This window comes from Cotesia typhae, unplaced genomic scaffold (genome assembly GCF_013202065.1).
Source record: "Cotesia typhae breed Kobodo isofemale line unplaced genomic scaffold, CoteBio_Ctyphae contig_33, whole genome shotgun sequence".
NCBI lineage: Eukaryota > Metazoa > Arthropoda > Insecta > Hymenoptera > Braconidae > Cotesia > Cotesia typhae.
In genome coordinates this window covers 3059942-3078979 of record NW_027423741.1, presented here as the reverse complement: position 1 = coordinate 3078979, position 19038 = coordinate 3059942, and the positions used below count along the sequence as shown (strand labels likewise).

The window sequence follows — 19038 nt, the reverse complement described above, 5'->3', positions numbered from 1 at the left end:
ATCTATAACGAGACAATTTATTTATCGAGACCTGAGACTTGGGACATCTGAAAAAAGTAGAAGACGCGTGGCCGTGAAGATAAGGGGAAATGAAGGCGAAATGTTGCATAAGACTTGGGTGGTACCTCGCCCGAGAAACTGAAGATAGGACGGAAGAAGACTCGACTCTGGAACGAGTGGTGGAAGCGAGATGAGATGAGAGGACAAGTAATTTCCTTGGAAGCGTGAGAAGCGTGCATAGGAGGTTCACTTCCAGGACACACTTAGTACCCGGGTGAAAAGGAGGAGAGTGCAAGTTGTATATAACATAAAGTCCCAAACTCGAGTTAAATAATATTGATGGCTAACGGAAATTGAATGCCATTAAAGTCTGAAAAAATTTACATCTAAAGTGCATAAATAATATTTAACGTATTACGCGAGTGAGTTCCGCTTTCATTTAAATTTTGCTCGTCTATATTGCACTGCGTTATATATTTGCTATGTCATATATTAATCCAGTCCATAGACAAGGACAATTTTAATTTTTAATCTCTCGAAAATATTAAAAAGAATATGCGATAGATGGGTGGATTTCCAGGGGATAGTTTATATTTACGGTAATATATAACTTCAAAGGTTCTATCATACTGCACACTTTTACCCAGAGAATTAAAAATGAATATTTTTAAAATATAAGTTTTCATTGATGTGTACTTTACTTTACGATACATATATTATATAGGAACTTTATTTCCCCGCTCTCGGCATATATATATTTTTTTTTATCACAATACCAGTGACAACGAGACTTCAAGCTAAATGTAGTAACTGCGGAAACAAGGCCGCGTCCTGCTCGAAACGTTTGGCTCATGCAAATTTTCCAGGACAACCAACTACCAACGTAACATTGGACAAATGCTGAAAAATGACCGGCTTTAAATATGCGAGTGTACTAACGGCGATAGGTGACTGGGATATTATACATATAAGCTCTTTCAATGCATAAACTTTCTTTTAAAATAAAACAAATTTGTCTTCCTTTTCGTTTTTACTGTTTTTTACTGGCGAAGAGAGACCAGTTGACCCAAAAATTTTTTGTTTTTTTTTTCTAAGATTTTTTATTGAAGTTATGAAAAATTCTTTTTTTAATTTAATTATTTGTTGACTAAATATTATAATCATTACTTTTTTTTTAAGATGGTTAAAAATTTGAGAGATAACTTTTTATCTCAAAGAAAAACAACAAATACTTCCACGTAAAAAAATAATTAGCAAAATAAAATAATTTTCTACATTTACGAAAACACAAAACTCATCACATTTCAGCACACCTCTTTGTAAATTAATAAAGCATTTATTGAAAATAAAAAGAGACATATAAGTTTTCGATTACCGAGACCGAGCGCAGGACAAATAAATGATTAATTGAAAAAATAGATGTCATTGAAGTTTCACGGTACCGAATGTTTTTATTTTCCCGAGAACAGCAGCACAGGACATACTATGTTGGTTCTATTTACTTTGTACTGGTGCAATTTGTAGCCGTATTTTTTTAGATTTTTTTTCTACAGTCAACTCGATGTTACTGTTACTCATATGACAAGTACTGCAAAAACGACTCGAGTATTGCACGTTAGTGTTTACTCAGAGCTTTTAAATCTGTCATTTAGCTTAGTCATTTTAATAGAACAAACTATTTTTATTTTTGGCTCACCCCTTCTCACCTCTCAATAGACACTTTGTCGAAACAATTATTTTCCCTTTCACAAAAAAAAAAAAAAATAATAATAATAATAAAAATGAAGACCAGAGAAAATTGTCTCCTACAATATTCTCCCAGGAATTTACAGAAGATCGGAAAAAGCTCAGTCTGGGATTTAGTATTTAGTCTTTTTGATCCCGCAGTGACAACATGTGTGCAGCGAAAAAAAATATAAATTAACAGCGGAAGCTCGAGGTAACCAATAATAACAAACAGAAGAAAAAAAGGCCCATGGAAAAAAGATTAAACGCGACAGAACTGCCGTAAAGGGTGAACTAAAATGAGGAAACGTAACTTGGGGCGGGGCTCGATTAAAAAAGGGGCAGGCGGCCTGGCCTAAGAATTAAAACCGCCAACACTACGGTTGTATAATATAATGCTAAAGATCCAGAATTTCTTTCCAAGGTATCATTATTTACTCTTAAATTTTTTATTTTTATTTTTGTTCTCAAACTTATTTTAGTCTTTATTTATTTTAAAAGTTATATCCAGTTCTTGTTATTATTTTCACCCAACTTTGTGTTCCGGCTGCTCACAATCAGTAATGGGAACTTTTTAGTCCCCCATCATGCATCTAATCCCGCATATAGTATTCGCGCGAGCGCATTCTCATTTCGATTATTTCCATTCTCTTTTTTTACTTTTTATTCCTCAGCTTACGTTTGAGGAGACCGATTGAAGAGGCTTTTATACCCAGCCACCTTTATATTACTAGACCATTTATTATTGTGCGTATAAGTGTGAGAATGTGTGGATGTATATTGACAGCGGTGGAGGTGTCAAGGAGAATTATGATGAGAATATACATGGCATTCGCGCTTGAACCATTTCTGCATTCACATGTTTTTTACAATTCTCGCATGACTAAATTAACGTCACTCTTTGACCTCGTATCCCACATTTTCTTTCATTTCATTTCCAATTACTTTGCGTTATCAATAGACACTCAGCTTCACCATTTATTACTAGAGCTATCAATTTATTTTTATAGAAAAAGTAAAGCGCTTCTGGAGAAGTTGATTAAATAAATTTTACAAAATTATTATGGAATAAATTTTTAGAAAAATTAGGTCAATAAATTCTGACTCAAATATAAGAACAAAAGAGTATTTTACAAATTGAAAAAAAAAAATTTGTTCACTTCTGTTATGAGCTTTTCTATCAAAAATTTGTAATTTAATTAAGTAGTATACCAATTTTTGTTTAAGTGACATAACGCATGACCAACATTTTCAGAAAAAAAATATATAATTTAAAAATTGCAGTAACAATTTATTTTTTTTCTGTAACATGATCACATCAGGCCACTAGAAAATGTTCTTACAGGTAGAGCATATTTACCTAATCGAATTTTTTTTTTTTAACAAAGTGAATCAACCATTTTTCATCATATTTTTTTTTTTGTGTGCTTCAAGTATTATTGTGAAAAACTTTTTATACAGCAAAGTTTTATATGAAATAAACGTATCTTTCACCGGTACAATAGCATTGAAGTATCCTAAATTTACTATCATAAAAATTGAATACCTTCGTTTTATCTAGGTCAACAGTCAGAATTTAATATTTTTAAAATGACATGAATAAATTTTCGAGTAAAATACTCTTTGTAGGGTTTGAATATTTTTTAGTGAAAATTTATGTATCTATAAAAGAATCTTCAATGACTTGACTTCGACTGAATCTTTACATAATTGATTGAAAAAAAAATCTTAAATATTAAGGACTTGTATCAAGTGTATCGAGTGACAGTTGAATTTAAAAATAAAATAAATAAGGGCAGTGAAAAGGGTTAATGAACCCAGAATTTATAATGCCCGTGCATAAATGTCATTTATTTTTCCGTGAAGGGTCGAAGGGGTAGGATGAGTCCTTTGGAAAGCATAGACAGAGTAACCATCTGAAGAAGCTGAGACAGGCAGAAGGGTCGAAACGAGTAAAGATGGGTTTGCTTAAGGGTAGAGCTTTAAGTTGTTCAAATATTCATCGAGTCCAAAGCCTGCGAAAAGTAGCTATACATTAAAACGCCCAAGGATTTCAATGGGTTATTCTTCGCTGTAATTTTCTCCACCAAACAAATTTACACTAATTATTTCTGCATCATAAATTCTCCCAATTAAAACTACTGGAAAATGAAAGTTTGTCTTACAACAGCAGCAAAGAAGATCGGGCATTTGCAGAAGCAGCTTTTGCGAGCTTACAGAGATTTTTATGGTATAGAAAAAAAAAGGGTTTTTTTTTTGTTTAAAATTAAAACACAAAGACTCATGTACGAAAAAACACGACTATTTCACTATTTGAGTCGAAGGGGAAGAGGAGTAGAAACAACGAGTAAATATAAGGGTGAGGGGAAAAAAATTTAAAATACCGAGCAGAGCGATGAAGGTAAAGAGATATTTCTTTGCTCGTAGAAGTAGTGTCGATTTTACATTTTGCAATTTCAATTCCCCCGGTGTGTACTACTATTCCCATTGTTTCGTCTTACTCGACTCCTCCGATACTGTGTTCCGAGTTGCTCCATACTCGCTCCAAGAGAAAACGTTCATCCGCGAATTTGTCTTCTATCTTTATCCGAGATTGCTTCCACTTTTTCCCGTGCGATTTTTCCTTTAGTCAAAATTGTCTCTTTTATCCCTTAAAATTGTTTGTAAAAAGCTTTTCCTTAGTAAAGTTTTTTACTTTTTATATTTTTTCTCTATATTTATCGTAATACCAAATCATTTTTAATTAAAATCCTGAGAAATTGTAGCCTTCAAGTCAAGTAAATCAACCGTGCAGTGAATTTTAATACACAACTGTTACGGTTAGAAAATTTATATGATGCTTCAAGTTTATCCAAGATTTTTTTAATTATTATTATTGTTATTATCGTACTGTAAAAAATTTACAAAGTGAATGCGGGATGGTTGATTTGTAATAATTTCAATCCCGTTGAAAGAAAATTTACTTCGAGAAGGATTTTATTTATATTATTAATAAAAAAACAAAACTGAGGGGAGCAAATTTTATACTATGTTATTAAATAAAAATAAAAAAATAGTTTTTTTAGCTATATAAAAATTTATTTTAGTCTAAGACTCAGTACTCGAATGTTTTTTGGATCGAGATCGATATTCATTCCCAATTTTTTACAGTGTACGGTTATTATTATTTTTGTGAGGATAAATTGATTCATAAATTGAAAAAAAAATCGTATAAGTGAATGAAAAAATAAAGGAGCCGTAATTCTCCCCGTAGAGGTATCCGAAACTTTGCCGAAGAAGGGCGTAAAAAGGGTGAGTTGGTGGGAGAAAAGAATGTTTATAGTAAAAGTAGTAATTATTGTAGTAACAGTAGTGGTAGTATGTAGGGTAGTAAGTAAACTATATGATAAAGGAAGGGAGAAAAGCTAGTTCATGCGCAATAGTTACCCACGTGAGCCCGCGAATTCGTGAGCCCGATCGTCAGGACTTTATGGTGTTCAGTGTCGTACGCGTTCTCATACGCGATGCTCCTCGTCGGTCACTTACACCTAAACCGTGGATAACATACACCTCATAAATTAAAAATAATAAATTTAGTAAAAAGACCTAACAGTGTTCGTTTCATAAGCAGGCCGATATAATTAATTTCATTCACAATTTATCGATCTATTCATTTATAAAATTAATTAAAAAACACAAACATGGATGCATTTTTTTCTGATGGTATCAGAGAAAATTTAAACTCAGATTCATTTTTTAATTCCGGGAAAATAATAACAATAATTACTTTGAATGTTAAATTAAATGCAATGAAGTGTCCGTCGGACAATAAGAGTAAATTAATAAATGACAATGAATAAAATAATGACCGGTCAATGGTCCTCGGTCTCAGTAAAAAATATTATTTTTATTTAGCTTTATTGAGAGTAAAAATAACATATTTTTGATTTTAATAAAAATATACAGAAATTTAAAATAAAAAATGAAAACTTTTTATGTCAAATCAATAGTCGATGGATTAAAGAGAAATATGTAGAAATATTATTGGTGACACGTGTCAAAGAATGTAGATAAAAATTTTTATTCACACATAAATTTTATTCATCTGCAATAAATCTATCGTAAATCGTTAAATGAAATAGTGAAATAATGTCTCTATACATTTATATAAATAAATTTATTTAGCGAGTAAAATATAAGGGCGGAAAGAATAGAATATAAATGAATTTAATAAATAAAAACCGTGGCTATTTAAGTGAATGTGTTGGTAAAAGATTTATTATCAGTATAGTGTAACCTGGGATCTACTTGTGAATTTTTAGTACAAAAGTGCACGGTATTATTTTTTTATTAACTTTATTTATTACTGTCGCGAATATATTAACTCATAAAATCAAAGTGAAAAGTAATTTATAGTTCAATTTAAAAATTTTTAATTTAAAAAATTCAACTAAAAGAATAATAAATATATTAATTAAATTAGCTATTTGAAATATTTACGCTTGTTGAGTGATCGCTTAGTTTTATATAATATAATATAATATATTATATCATATTTTTAAGTAATAAATTTCGTTAAATACATGAAGTACTTAATAAATAATAACAATGATGTAAAAAGCTTTAATATGCAGTGAATATTATCAATATTACGGTACACATCAATATATATGCACACAAAATATTTATAATCGATTGCGCGTCGCAAAGTGATTAAAATATTTGCATAATGGCGTAAGATGAAAGCAAGTATTTAGCAGATTAAAAAATAATAAAAAATGTTTGAGCTTTAAATAAATAAAAACTAAAAAATAATAATAAGTTTGAGTAATAAAGCCCGGTGCTAAATAACACTAAAGTACGAACAGAACGAGTAGAAAAAAATTACAATAATAATAATAAAGTTGTATGAATATTAATGTGCGGAATATAGGAAACGTTAATTAAATAGTGCATAGGTAATGTAACGAAGAGTTAAAAGTAAATAAAGTTTGGCTGTATAATTAATGCAATTAATAATTACACGTTGGTAATGCTTAGAGTTAAAGTATGTAAGTGATGTATGTAACGTGTGATTCAGGTTGACAATGGCTACGTCACCGACTTTGAGTATCGCGGGAACGAGGGCCAGAGCCGCGGCATTGCTCGCAACAACAGCTACCGGAACAGGAAGTACTGATAGACGTGTTGTTTTTATTGCCAGTTCACCCGGTGCTAGCAGTCATGACACCAGGACTTGGCCGCATAATTGGACGCCCACCACCGTGAGTTTTTATTATTTTATTACCCGCTCTTTAAAATTTTATTTTCTTCCTTGCTGACGGTATATTCTTTGAGGGACTCACTTTTTATCGCTCTTTTTATTAATTTATCTGGAATTTTAGTTTATTGGAAAACCAAAGGACATTTTTTATTTATAGAGTAGTTATTTATTATTTTATTGAAAAATTTATTAATCAACTCTTATGCTCCAGTTTGATTAAAAACTCTTAAACAATTTTTTCAAAAAGTTATTAAAAATTTTTGTGATTATTTTACGTTTTTTTTTTTTTTTTTTTTTTTTTTTTTTTTTTTCAATTAAAAATTAGTAGAAAATGAGTGATATTTTGATTTTTATTGAAAATCGTATAAAATTATTTTTTAAACTAATCGTTGGTTCTTAAAGCCAAGTCGATAAAAGAGTTGTTAAAGTAGATTTTCGTGTTTTATTTTATTAATATTGATATTAATAAAATCCAATAGCGTCGGCAAATGTACTTGTATCAGTAGGTTATATATATATTATATCCTAGCACCCGGCAGAGTGATAGGGGTAGGTAGTGTAGAGTGTAGATGTTTCGACATTGTGACCTCGAGTACGAAATCCGGCTCTCAGTTACCGTCAGCTATCTATCTCCCGATGAGTATATCGCAGCCTCTACTTCTACATATACGTCTACGTCTACGATATACATGGTTATATATGGACACTAATACATGATAGGGATAGATAGGTATATATATACATACCTACATATATCTTCAGCACCGTCAGAGTGTATCGGGTGTGCATGTTGACGGCTTGCAGATGCGGGATGAGTCTAACACGGGATGTAGATAGAAATCAGTACCAGGATCAGTCTTTAGTCCAAAGGATCAAACTTAGTATCGACACTGTATCTCATTACACGTATATTTCACTGCCGAAAAATAAATTTTTTAACTTCATTTTACTAGTAAAGTGTTTTTGTTCTAACAAGTTCACTTTGTGTTAAAATAACACATAGTGAGAAAAATTTTTTTGCACGAAATTTAATTATTGATAACTTTAATAAAAACAATAAATTCTAAGGTAATCACTTGACCCAAAATTTTTTTAATAAATTTTTTTTTTACTAAAAAATTTCGATAAATAATTGTTGAAATAAAAAAAAAAAAAAAAAAATTGAGAAATAATTTTTTGACAGTTCTGCGTATGCATACTTCGGAAAAAATTGTAAAATTTAGTGGCTTACCCTGAATTCCAGGCACTTAACAACTAACGTCTATCAAAACTATTAAACTAAAAAAATGTCCCGTAAAAGAAATGAAGCAAAAAAGCGGAGGTTAAATTGGGATCCGGATATTCCTCGGTCTTTTTGCTTTAAATTATTATTATTACTATTACTATTTTTATTATTATTTCTAAGCTTTTTTATTAGCGAGGAGGTTTTTTTCAGTAGACTTTCCTGGAGTTTCTCTGGCAACCTCTATTATCCATCGTATTTTTATCCGAGCACCGCTAGACCATTCATAATCCAAGGCTTCTATATCATTCCATATCAACTGTTTTGTCAGTTCTAGACACACTTTTTTAAATGAATGGGTTTTTGTCTTCTACTTTTCTCATTAAAATAAAAATTATAAGTATAATGCACCGCAGACTTCAATAATTATATTTCATTATTAAATAATAACCCACAACAAAATAAAAAAAACAATGGGCAGGTATTCCACATATATCTGTACATTTATGCAAACCCACTTTTGATAAAAATAATTTTCACCCATTTCATATCACCACTATTGTAATTTATAAACAATACTTTTTATTTATCTTCCCTTAATTAAATTAAAAAACAGTCGCATTGTTTCGCTAGTCGACAGTCGACCTTTTTATTCAGCTCCATGTCCAAAGTAACTAACGAATTTTAATTACGAAAGAATTAAACCTCTAAGCACAAAAAAAATATCTTGGCTCAAGAACAATGCACTTACCTGCAGAATATTTTGAGCAAAACTTAAACATTTAATTTTTGAAAATCAAAATTTTTTTGATTTAAGTTTAAATTTTTTTCTGAGTCAGCATATAATTTTTTACAGATAATTTTTTTTAACCATTAATTTAAAATTTCAAAATGTTTATTAACTAATTTTACGTTTTCTAAAAGCCAAAGTTTTGATTGCTCGTCACGGTGATTGCTGATCGTTTAATCCTGGAAAGTAATAAATAGTTTAATTGTCAAGTATTGAGATTAGATGTGAGGTATAAAAAGTTAAATTACAGAACAGAAACATTTAATAACGATTTGCGGGAGTAATTAAATGAAGATTTGTCGTTAAAAGTTAAGCCCGACAAAACGATAGATAACTGGAGTTTCCAGTGCTCATCTAAACTTGGACGACACTTTAACTCGATTCAAGTCACAGCTAAGAGATGGACTCGCATTGGGAACTCCAAAATTCTTGGATAGATACCCTAAAGAGAGAAAGAGAGAGATAAAGGAGGACAAGAACTGCAATCTCTACAGCAAGGTAATAGATAGAATGGATTCACGTGATCTAGCGGGTCTTGGTTAGGATGGTGGATGATGGGTTAAGCCCCTTCTCTCTTCCTCCTTTTCCGGCAGCCGAATACCTGAATACCTGAATGGAAAATGGGAATTGGTCTCTTTGAAGTCTGTCGAGAGTTTTGCCTATAATCTCGCTAATAACTCTTCTCTTTCTCGGTTTTCTTTTATCTCCTTCAGCTCCTACTGTTTATTGTCATACACTTTTGTTGGACTGTCGAGTCCTCGCTAAAAATCAGTTTATTTTTATTCATCGGCTATTCACTGATTTAGTTATTTAATTAACAAGGTTTATATTTTTTTCGGAGGAATTTTTAACAAAAAATTTAATTGTCATTGAAAATTAAAAATTAAAAAGTATATCAGGCGATTTTTTATTACCAAAGATTATTATTATGATTAAAATTAAAATTATCAGCAGCCACAATCATTATTATCAGTTAAACGATCTTCTGTTGAAATAATTTTCATCACTAAAAATATTATTTAAACTCACTTACAAGCATTAATAATTTATGCTTTTTGTCGATGTTCAATCTTCGATTTGAAGCTTTGCTCACCTTCTGAAAAGATCGGCCAGTTAATGTAATGGAATACTAAACAAACTATACCCGACTTCTGAATTCCGGTGATCTACTTCTTCTTTACTTGGTCAAATAATATTTATTTAAGCGTCTGTTTTACGATATTTACATTCTTATATAAATATCTGACTTTAGCTCTTTAATTTATACTCATAATACTCTTAGAAGTTTTTTACTTTCACTTTTAATTAATTACTTAATTAACCGAGAAAAATATTCTTTACATTTTTTACAACAACACCAAGAAAATATTTTCTACGAAGCTTGATATAAATTCAAATAATTTTTCCGATGTTTATTAAAATTATTTATAAAACCGAGTAAATAAATTCATTATTTTTTCTCTGTTGGTAACGAATAATTAATAATTTTAATTAAAAAAATTTTAAATGTTTAAATCTTCAAAAAGGTTTTTCTGCAATGTATTAAAATGCTTATCGAAGTTTTTTTTTTTTTTTTTTTCAAATCAATATTTTTCATTAATTATCACTGATGAATCTTCGAACAATGCCAGAGCTCGGCTGTCGTTTCATCAACACGATGTATCATTGCATATTCATATCCATAAAAAAAAAGTAATTTGGTTCAAATAAATAATAATTTCCCTCAAAATTTCAATTCTGTGTCAAAATATTTATATCTCTTAATTGAAGAATATAATAAATCTTTGATAAGGATAAAAAAATCTTTATTGAAAGATTTTATCTCTCAATTCTGTAAATATTAAATTATCTTTGTAAAAATTAGCTATATTTTTCATAAAAAAATAATCTTAAAATGTATATATATACTTGAAGTCTCTCGATAAAAATATTTTTATGTCTGATTGGATTCGGTGTCGGGTCATCCGTCACACTAAATCGAACTCTCCGTTATATCGCCAGCACAGATTTGACCTGAAAAGTATTGAATTAGAAACAACATTTTGAATTAAATTTATTAGGCGAGACGGATTTTTATGTTTTAATCACACTACTATGAATAGACTGTCCTTTTTTAAGTGAATGAACTGCTACATATGATACATAATATATCATATTTAACAAACGTATACTGTCGATTAGCTGTGCATTATACAGCGTGTTAATTAATAAAAACTCACATTCCATGGCCAAAAATAAAATCATAATTAAATAATTGCTCGACAATTGCGCTGAAGTCCGTAAAAAGATTTAACATTATCGGTGCAGTAAATTTCTCTAACTGCCGACGGGCAGTCTCAATTAAACATGATATTAATGTGGCTGAATTTATTTATTTATAACAAACACACAATTAAAATAATAGTGTTTATTTAAACATCGAATGGAACATTCATTTTTTATAACAAGCAGTAAATTTACTGCTGAACAAAATTTATCAGTCTGCAAAATAAGTAATACTAACTCAAATAAATAAAATTTTTATAAATTCAGAGAAAGTTCGCCGACCCGCGTAACAGCTCCCGCGTTAAAAATGTTTGAAAACCTGCGTGCGCCATTATTCACTCGGGTAATTCGAGTAATACATGCGATAACCAATAAAAGTCACCGTATTCGCTTAACTGTTCATTGTTCGTTGCTCACTGCAACTGCTCATTATTATTATTGTTAATGTTATTGCTATTATTGTTATTATTATTTTCCGGACCAGTGTGTGCGACCAATTAAAACGTGTGAGAAAAGAGAAGATAGTGGTTCGCGTACTTGATTTATTAACGGAGTAATAACCCACCACCTCCCTTGTTTGTTGCGTTTGAAGAAACGAGATACCAATCTTTGTATTTTTTACCCGACTTAGTTACATGCATCTTTAAGTATCACCCTATTCATTACGAAAGCTCTTTAAAAGCTTTAAAAATTGTACCACTTTTTTTTATTTATCTTTTTTTTTTATTTTTTAAAATTTAATTCAAATTATTAGTATTATTATATTGAAAAAAGTTAAGAAGTTTATAATCGGAAAAAAGATTATCTTAGATTAAATTTTGAACCACAACTCTATGTAACGTTACCACAGTTCTACAAAACTGCGGTCGCGAACTAGCGGTTTACCGCGACCACTTATGACCCAAGTTATGCATGTACATTAGAGATCGATCGGATTGAATTAAGTAGAATTGATAACTTTTCAGTCAGACATCCAAATTAATCAAAATAAAAAAGTCATAAAAATCAAATAAAAAATTAATTTTAATTCTATAAAATATAGTTTTAATTTCGTTCGATAAAAAATATAGACGCTTTCATTATTATAAAATAATACATGTTAAATGTAATGTTGAACTCGAAGTCGTGATAAGTTTTAAATAAATGTGATTTTTTTTTTTTTTTTTAAATTTAGGAGTGATAAAAAGAAAGAAAATGAAAATGAAATTTCGAGACAAGCTAAAAGTAGATAAATCCATAAAATTCAAATGTACCTTTTCGCACTATATATCCCTCAGAGGTTTTTTATCCGTCATCAACTACTGTTCAGCTAAACTCTGATAGTATGAAATCCGCAGCGAAACGGACAAATCGTTAATTTCATTTTCTGGAAGCCGCGAACTAGATTAACGTCCTGCTCACCGTTCAGAATTATTGTCAACCTCAATAAACCGCCTCTAGCATTCCCGGCAGCTGGTTATCGATTATGAAAATTATTGAAATGTAAAAAAAACTTTCAATAAATATTTAAAAAGAAATGAAGCGAATTGCATAAAATTTTGCATTAATAAAAATGGAGATAAAAATTTAAAAAATAACAATATATAATTAAAAAAAAAAATTATTTTCAATTCTTCCTCTGAAGTTTTTCTATTCGAGTATTTTCATAAATAATCCTAATGGAAAAAAATATTTGTCTCTTTATTTCGGGCATTGGGCACTTTACTTTCACTCCTATTTCCTCTCAGAAAAGTATCTAGTACAGAATTCCGCCTCTATGTCTGTAAGACACTCTCCGATATTGCAATTCTAGAAAAATAATGCCCTCCCTCTTTCTGGAACAGTCTGCAGCGAATTGTTATGTTGTCCGCAATCGATCTCCGATGTAGACTCAAAATTGAACACATAACAACAGTTTTCTGGCAAACATGTTTGCTTACCACGAAACAGGCTAAAGTAACAATAAATTATTGGGGGAAGGCCGGGTTGACGTCTTGTGTCATCTGTCATCAGATAAGATACAAGTTATCGAATTAAGGTGGTAAAACAGTTAGCTGATTGTTTTGTAATTTATTTAGTATTTCGCCGGCGCTCTTGATAATGCAATGCCGGTAAAAAAGTTTACACAGTAGCTTGTCTGTTGTAGCTTGTCTGTAGAGCTCAGCATCGTCGAGACATTAAGGGAAACAGATTATCGAATTAGTGAGCATTAGCGACTTTAATTGCTCCACCGGTCTCGCTGCTCAGCCATTGTCAAGAGTATCTTCCTTCCATACTTGCTGCTTTATAAAATATACTATCCCGATGTATAATTACTCCCATTCGATCGTAATCTTTCCTTTCATTTTATCTTTTATTTATCATTATTTTTATTTAATATCTCAAGGTACTCTAAAAAATCAATAACTCCTTAAATGGCATTTAGATTTTAACTCACCGGAAAAAATTTTTTTAATATGATCAGTTTTTATCTCAAATCATACCAAGCTATTTATGAGAATAAAAAAATAAATTTTTAATATTATTTTTATATATTTATTAAAAAATTATTACAATTATCTTTTATTAAAAAAAAAAAAATTCACTTATTAGTTAATTACAATAAAAGTCAATGACATAAAATTTCGAGAGTGATAAATAAAATTTTTAAATGAATTAAAATTCTAAAAAAAAAAAATTAATGTCGATAAACTTTAAATTAGATTCACTATCGGGTACTAAAGTATTAAAGTAAGCCGATAATAAAATTATAAAGTCAAGTTTTGAATAAGAGTTTCGATAAAATAAAATTATCTATGAATTAAACATTTGTTTTTACAGTAAATGTACTTATAAGATACTTAGAGGCTTAATTTAAAGACACTATATGTATATTATGGTACTGCGGTGGTATAAATTAATGAGATAGTTTTATTCTGTAATAAAAATTTTTTTAGGGACACTCCATGTGACAGAATTGTATATTTAGTGTTGTGTATATAGAGTGTAGAGTGAGTGAAAAGTTTTGATAGTTCGTGCGATAGTGCCCGCTCGATTAGTAACGTCGTTCGTTGTATAGTAGCTGGGGTAACTTACAAAGCTGTTTACACGTGACTTGGATAAACAGTGATTACGCAGCGTTCTTGGTTTATGGTTTAGACTACGCCGGCCAAACTCGTTAGCGTAAGATGTAATATTAAAGGACCTTTAACTTTATAATAATTATATATTATGTACACTCGAGAGTACGCTGATTTCTAGTTAAGTACCCAAAATTTCGGCCACTGAAGCGTCGAATGACGTAAGTTTAAATTTTAGTTTTAAAAAAATTTTTTAATATTTTTATCAGTCTTGAGATAACCAAAAGATAGTCCACGAATTTATTTAATATGAAAAATAAAAAAATTTTTTTTTGAAACAGTAAAAACAAATTTATAAATATAAATGAAAATTTTAAAATACATCAAGATGTTGTAAGTTTGATTAGGATTTATTGAATTTAGTAAAGCACCCTATTTGTCAAGAAACAATTTGATAGAGTTGGTATTATTAGAGAGAAAGAAAGAGAGTAATTTTTATTTAAGTTCTTTCTCATTTTTATTTAATCGAAAAGTCCGTAGTCCAGTGCGATTTTACAAGATTCAGAGTCGTTACGGCGAGCACTTCTTGATGAATCCGAGGTTTTCTAGAGCATGCAGTAAATCAACGAATCTGGTGGCTGGTGGCGAGTTGGAATACGCCCGGAGGTCAAGAGGGTTCGCTCAACCGAAATACAACACGTATCCGCCATCTGTATTTCTCCTAAAATTTTTTTCTCCTTTTTATTCTATTTTATTTTACTTTACCTCCGTCGAGTTTTCATCCCCGTCGATGTCCAACTCTAACTCTAACTACAACTCTAGGGGCTCTCCTTTTCCAGATATACCGGTGATCTTTGCGCTCTCGATACGACACAGACCAAATTAGTGACCGGCCCCGGAAAGGACCAAAAAAATAAATAAACTATCCTCTGACAACTTTTCTTATTTTTCCTCTTCTGTACTATACCAGTTACATGCCGATCCCGCCACGCTACCGCTTCCGACACCGACACCAACACCGATCTAGAATCCATCCAATGAAACATTTATTGTCGCGTTATTTGAAACACTACAAACACGGTTTAACTTTTATTTCGTTGTAATTACGTTTTTGTACACAAAGAAAAAAAAAAAAAAAAAAAAAAAAATAATAATAATAATAATAATAATATTAATAATAATAACAATAATACATTGAAAAAAAGAAAGATAATTTTCGATCCAATCAACTTCCCTGATTCTTTTTCACTCACCAAAAGATTTATTACCACGCAGAGCGAGATTGATAATCAAAGAAAGGACTAACTGATTTTCTCTTAATGGCATGTCGAGTGTGAGGATAAGTTGTAGCTGGAGGCGCATGAATTCTATTTCCTCAGTTCCTCCTTGACCGGCCCCGCGTCAGCTCGAGGGTTTCCTTAACTTGCCCCAACACATTCACGCCAACAGAAACTTCAGTGTTGTAACTCGAAACACGGTGATGCTCGACACAAATAGTAGCCTGTAAGCTGTAGCCTGGTTTCTCACAAGCTTAGTAATGCAAACTGTATGTATATAAACATATAAGTAGTATAGGCAGCTCGCTGATTTCTCCTCGATCCTTCCCTACAGATTAAAGGTTTTCGTGGTAGCTGGTTGCTAATAGCATGTAGTAACCTCGCGATAATAATCTTCACCATTTGTCTAGCCCTAATCTTTTCACTTCAGCCGCTGGCCTATTTTTATATTTTTATTGCTTCGCTTTTATTTATTTTTTTTTTTTATTTTCTTTTAGTGCATTCGTTAATTATTTTTTTTTTTCAATTGAATAATATTGTTATAAATATTAGTAACACTATTTATTTACATTTAATTTAATTTATTGAATGCTGTTTTGCGATTTTGATCGCGTGTAAGCCCTTTGAATATTTATACATTAAAACACCGAATGAATAATGGTCGCGTTAATTCGTTATTTGCATTTGGGTTATTAATAGCCGCGAAGAGAAATTATTAAACATATATATTACACAGGAAAGAAACTCTTTGTTATCATTTATTGTTTTATTCATTCATAATGTAAATAAAGTTTGGAGCAATTAAATATTTAAGTTAAATATTGTGCTACAAATTATTGAACGAATTGTTTAAAAATTTTTTTAAATTATTATTCTATTTACATTTTATCAAAAAATTTATGACAACTTAAAAATTTTTTTAACTTAATGAAAAAAAGTATGAGTATATAAATAATGACAAGTTAAAAATTTTTATCAATATCACTTCCTATTAGATTATTTATTTATTCATATATAACTTCTATTCATGAAAAAATGAACTGAAGTAAATTTTTTAAACATTAAACTCGTTATTCGAGAACGTCGTAGCTATAAGACTGGACAAAAAATTTCCGTAGTAGTTTAAAAAAATAAAATGAAAAGGAACAAAGTTTTATTTACATATTGTTAGGTATAAATTCATAAAGTCCCACGTATGTCATCAAAGTCGTGAAAGCATATAAAAAGCGTGTGTATATAGACGAAGTGGAGAAAAAGTTTTAGCACACACGTTAGTTCCAGGGCTGATCTCAGCAACGAGAGTTTTTCATCCATTCGGAACATTTGTGGATCGTAAATAATCTGTACTCATGGTTTACTGCACCTGTATTTATTGTGGGCTGTCGCTCCAGGGATTTTCACGCACAGTGTGTTAAAATTTTAACGCCTGGGGAGTATCTTAAAATAAGCATACAAAATATATATATATATATATTTTTGTTTGCTCATTGTTTTAAAAATCAATGAATAATCCACATAAAACTGTTTGCTTTTTAATTTTTAATTTGCTTTTTTTTTTTTCTCTATTGAAGCGATGAAAATTTTTCCCAGGTATTAAGCTGCTTAACTGAAATTTTTTTTTCTATTTATTATTGTAAAGTAATAACGAGGGATTTGTTGATGTTGTTTTGTTACATGTTTTACCTGAGCATATCGATTTTCTTCGACGTAATCCGGCGTATGTGGATGCGTGCTCGAGAAAAATAAAAATGAAAATGCAGGAATCGACTTATAGATATAAAGATAAAGTTATTCATCTGACGGCTCAGAAAAACTTTTCAAAGATGGATTGTCCCGGCGGAACAGAATTTATACTGTGTATATATTATCTGTTATATGGATAGTATGGTAAAATAGTATAGTAAAATATGAGTTTTCGAGTGAGGCATAAAATCATGACTCGCGACGCAAGAAAGTTTGATCATAATCCTGCGAGTTAAAAAAAAACTAAACTACATATTTTTATTCGAGATTTTATTACAGTAAACTCACGCCTCGACCTGGTAATCTCGTGCAAAATAACTCTTTTAATAAAATATTATATTCTTATTGACATTTATAACCTTAGAGAGGAAATTTGATTTTTAAAAAACCATTGAGCTTGTTTATGGTTCGTTAAATTTAAAAAAAATTATCAAAGTCATTTTTACCGATTAAAGGACATTGTAAACGATGAAACCAAACAATGACCATTGCTTGCAATTGTCAGATCACCACTTTATTAATCATCAGAAACTTTTACCAGACTCATCGGTAGATAATTTCAACTGGTTCATGATTTATCTTCCCTCAGTCCACAAAAGTGCTCGTTCGAGCGGTAATATAACTGTCAGATGATGAAAATAAAAAGCATGAAATATCAGATATAGGAAATGAAACCTCGCAAACATGACATCCAGTCTCACAGACACACTTGACATGAATAAGAATAATAATAATACCACTAAGAGATGGCTTATTTGTTGGACGGACTTGATTCTTGACGGTCAAGAATAAAAGGTGTCGAAGAAAGGCCGTCAAAGTCAACCGGTCGGTCTTTACTTTGAGGGTTGGCGTAAAAACTCCGGTCACGTTTGAGGTTTGCGCGGTTTTCGCTAGTGATAGTGATGCTGGTAAACTTGCGGTGTAGTGGTATACTATACAATATAGCACAGACGCGAGTAGTATAAGTGCAAGGATGAGAGACACAAGTACTTTAACCTTTACTCGCGCTGTATACCAGCAACTAGTACACTGGGAGCTCATTCAAGTGGTACTCATACAGCGCAATACTGATAGTGATAGTGATAGTAACGACGCGGGAACATCACTCATCACCCTCGTCCTGTCTCACACATTCACTCGGGTTTTTTTCTTCCCCTCAACTTTATTTTCTTCTTCTCGCCCCAGTTTTTGCTCTCCGATCTTTTCGTATTGCTTTTTCAAATATCTTATCCGGGATTCGCGGATTTTCCCGTTTCTTTCCTTGACTCTACTTTTTATTTCATTTCGCTTTACTTCCATTATATTACCACGACACTGAACCAGAGTCCGACATATAAATATAAATATCAAAATATGTACATATACATACACACGTCGCGGTTTTATCTCGCGCTTTATGCTGCACAGCTCCGCGGCCACTGTATCGTGCGGGAACGCAAGTAGTTTAGCTCAAGGCAAAACACGACTATTGACACCCGCAAAGCAGCCCTTATTCACCGGTCCTCCTCTATTTTTCAGCCCGCCTCAGTGACTCTGACTCCAACTCTGGCTTTTGGTAAAAACCTCTAATGAGGGTGAGAGTGTGTGTGGAAAAAATAATGTAAAGAAAAGTCGCAAAGGAATACAGAATAGTATAGTGTGGTATGGTATGGAGAAAAAAATAAGTCAGACCAAGGCACCCCTCCCTCCCAACCCTTACACGTTTTTTTCATCTTGCTCCTCTTTGAATGAAAGAA

General features: G+C 31.1%; 1 protein-coding gene across 2 annotated transcripts in view; it reads left to right on the top strand.

Moving 5' to 3' along the window:
- Positions 1-6181: 6181 nt before the first annotated feature.
- The window catches only part of Scgdelta (sarcoglycan delta), a 122129-nt gene continuing 109272 nt past the window's right edge, over positions 6182-19038 (top strand). The window contains exons 1-2 of one of the 2 annotated variants that reach the window (XM_074241203.1): positions 6182-6662; positions 6785-6968. In XM_074241203.1, the coding sequence (XP_074097304.1) occupies positions 6792-6968 (177 nt within the window). In that variant the 5' untranslated portion in view covers positions 6182-6662; positions 6785-6791. Of the gene's footprint in view, positions 6969-19038 lie in introns of both variants that reach the window. The other variant, XM_074241202.1, reaches the window with a different exon arrangement.